The sequence below is a fragment of the Chaetura pelagica genome, unplaced genomic scaffold, assembly GCF_000747805.2.
Source record: "Chaetura pelagica isolate M959 unplaced genomic scaffold, ChaPel_1.0 scaffold493, whole genome shotgun sequence".
In the NCBI taxonomy this organism is placed as follows: Eukaryota; Metazoa; Chordata; class Aves; order Apodiformes; family Apodidae; genus Chaetura; species Chaetura pelagica.
The window spans coordinates 543,774-546,817 of record NW_009952696.1 but is presented as its reverse complement, the minus strand read 5'-3'; the positions used below and the strand labels follow the sequence as shown (position 1 = coordinate 546,817).

Here is a 3,044-nt window from a genome sequence, read left to right as displayed (position 1 = left end):
CAAGCCGCACTGGGGCCCCACGGTGCCGTTGTAGCTGGCGGTGCGGGCGCAGAGCATCAGCCTGCAGACCCGCTCCGTGTCCGTGTTGTTGTTGATGACAGCGAAGACCGTGAAGTCGCTGCCGTTGTTCGCACCCTCCGACAGCTTGATCTTGAGGTGCAGCCCCTCGTCCTCCTCCCTCAGAGACCTTGTCTCGCGCTCTGCCTTTGCAAACACTTGTCTCTCCTTTTCAGACCCTGGGGTGCGTGAAAAAAAGGTGGTTCCCAGGGAGGTACCAGGAGGGCGTGGTTCAGGCTGCTCTGCAGCCCTCCTGGGCAGTTGCTGCATTAATTAATAATTCCCATTCTGTTTCCCACTGCTGCTCCATACCCTCTGGGTACTTGTAGTTGTGGGTGATGTCCTCCCTGCCGTCCCTGCCCACGCTCTTGGTGCTGATGTTCTTCCCCACCACTGAGGAGTGGGTGCTCTTCTTCCGTGTCCCGTCAGGCCCCACCACCCAGTACACCACGTCAGCGTTCACCTCCGCGAAGACGAAGGGGATGTCGTACTTCATCTGCAGGTCTCCCTCCTTGATGGCCTTGACAGGGGCTGGCCCGCAGCAGAAAACCCCTGCAGGGACCAGAGCCACCGTCACCACCCAGGGCTGGTTTGGTCACCTGGGGTTCAGAGACTGCAGGGGCAAGATGTAGTTGTGGCAGGGGGTACCCTGTGGTGCTGGGTGGGACGGGTGCCCACGTGGTGCACAATGTACCTTCACTCTTCTCCTGGGGCGTGGGGTCCAGTGCCTGCCACCCATCATAGCCTGCTGCCAGGTCTGGACGGGCCATCCAGGACTCCACCCAGCAGTGATAGTTCCTACCGGGGAAGCCAGGATGTAGGAGCCTTGGCCCCAACACCCACCAGGTGCTGAGAAGGGTTGAGGAAGGGGCAAACACGGCCCTGGGGGTAGGGAGGCTGGTGTCCCCTCACCAGATCATGTCCTTGGAGCGCTGGGCCTCCTCCCCTGTCTCGCTGAGGTAGCGGTCGATGACCAGGTTGCCGTTGGTGTCGTGGGCTGAGTAGTAGTTGGTCACCACCCGGCTGGGGATGCCCAGGCACCGCATGACTGCAGGGAGGCAGGGCAGGGGGAGGTGGGGGCCTGGGGGTCTTGGGCTCATTCAGCTCTGTCCCTGGGGAGCCCCCAGGGTGCACAGCTCCAGGCTGGCACAGCCCTGTCCCACAGAGCCCTGGGTTCACACAGCTCCTGCCCAAATGGGTGCCCAGGGACTGGTCCCCAGGATGAGCTGTTCCTGGGGTGGGACTCATAGTGCGGGTGGGGCATGGCTCCCTCAGCCTGCTGGGGTCTGATAGGGCAGGAGAAAAAAAGCACAAAAGCTGCTGCAAGAGCTTTTGAGGGAGCGCAGGGGCAGCAGCCTGCGATTCAACCTCACAGCTGCCTTTTACTGCCAGCGCAGCTCCCTGGGGAACAGGGAAGTCGTTACAACACTTCAAAGGAAGGCTATGAACTTTGGAGAGTCATGGAAAATTCACTTTAGCTTTCTGCTGTTCCCTCTAAAAATGATCTTGTCTGTCTGTGATACATAAATGCACACGTGCCCTCGTGCAACTCCTCACACGCAGCGTTTGTCTCGGGGTGAAACTGGGCGAGAGTGCACAGGTGCACGTGTGCTTCCCCACAGGGCTGAGCTGGGGAGTTTTTTCTTCTCCTACACCCAGTCCAACGGCCCCACTGGCACGGAAATTATTTTGATCTCCGTGGATTGGTGACTTTATTGCAAACTTGACCTTAAAGCCACTTTCCTTCCCCTGTGCCATGTGCTCAGCCTCTCCCTTGGCCTCAGCATAAAATGAAAAGCCAGAGCCCTTTTTTATCATTTTCCCCCTCTGTTTCCTGACAAATTAGAATAACAGAGAGCTTGATTGCTATGCAGTCATTGTGGGCTGATTGGAACCAGCCCTGGTGTTCCCTCCTGCTGCAGCCCAGGGAGGTGGTGAAGGGCAGGGGGCTGGGATGGGAGATGGGGGGGGGACACACGGGTGACCCTGTCCTCTGGGGATGGAGACACAGGGGATGTCTGCTCTCACCAGTACACGCCACAGCAGCAAAGACCCAGCACTGGCCATACTTGACTGGCTGACACCCAAACTTCTTCCACCTCCTGAGAATATCCACACTCCCAATCCAGGACATCGGGCTCATCCCATCTTCATAACAGTTGTCCCACCTTCCTGCCAGCACCCCCCGGTCCTCATCGTTACAATTGACCTATGGCAGGACAAGAGGGGTCGTGATGGATGATGGCTGAGCACGGAGGGGCTGGTGAGGGAGGGAAAGACTCTTCCCCCAGCTCAGATGTGCCATCACCTCCATGAGCCATCCAGGAGCTTGCTGGGATGCAGGTGCATGTGTGCATCCCAGAATGCTCTTGCACAGCATCCACCTGCGACCCAGCAGCACAGGTGGGAGAGTGGGTGGATGGAGAGGGCATAATTAGGATGCACTAATTGGGGATGGATTTTGGAAACACATCCTCCTGCCTGGGAGTTTGGGTGATTTAAGAACAACAGTGGGAAAGGTTGTAAGTGGGATGTGAAGCACCCCGGGGAAGGAAACTGGGGCAAATGAGAGGGGATGGCAAATGTCACCTCTGTCACAGCTGTAGCTGGGGGACAGCATGGGGGTGTTCCTCCCCAGGGGATGTGGGGTGCTGGGGACCCTGGGGACAGCCGGTGGCCGGAGCCCTGGGGACTCACCATGGCGCTCACCACCCTGCCGATGTACACGGGGTCATTGCGGCGGGAGCAGTCCTTGTTCTGGTCCCTAAGGAATTTGGGGTTGGTGTCCAGCAGGTTGAGGCAGATGGTCAAGATGTCTTCCTCGAACTGGGGCAGAGGGGGGAGAAAAGGGCTGTGAGGTCCTCATGGTGCACTGAAGCCTCTGTCCTCCATCCCTGCCTCACCCTGCCCTGCAAATGGAGCTGCTGGGCACACAGGGGTCACTCGTCCCGGGGTCCCCTCCCACAGCCGGCACCCGCTGAGACCTG

The 3,044-nt window shown here is 58.9% G+C and overlaps 1 protein-coding gene across 1 annotated transcript in view; it reads right to left on the bottom strand.

Annotated features, from left to right (window-relative positions):
- TGM2 (transglutaminase 2) overlaps positions 1-3,044 on the bottom strand; it is a 55,431-nt gene that overhangs the window by 6,088 nt on the left and 46,299 nt on the right. Inside the window, exons 7-12 of the mRNA XM_009994012.1 lie at positions 2,755-2,883; positions 2,086-2,266; positions 970-1,105; positions 752-855; positions 370-609; positions 62-236 (exon numbers count right to left, since the gene is read on the bottom strand). Coding sequence (XP_009992314.1) covers positions 62-236; positions 370-609; positions 752-855; positions 970-1,105; positions 2,086-2,266; positions 2,755-2,883 — 965 coding nt within the window. The remainder of the gene's footprint in view (positions 1-61; positions 237-369; positions 610-751; positions 856-969; positions 1,106-2,085; positions 2,267-2,754; positions 2,884-3,044) is intronic.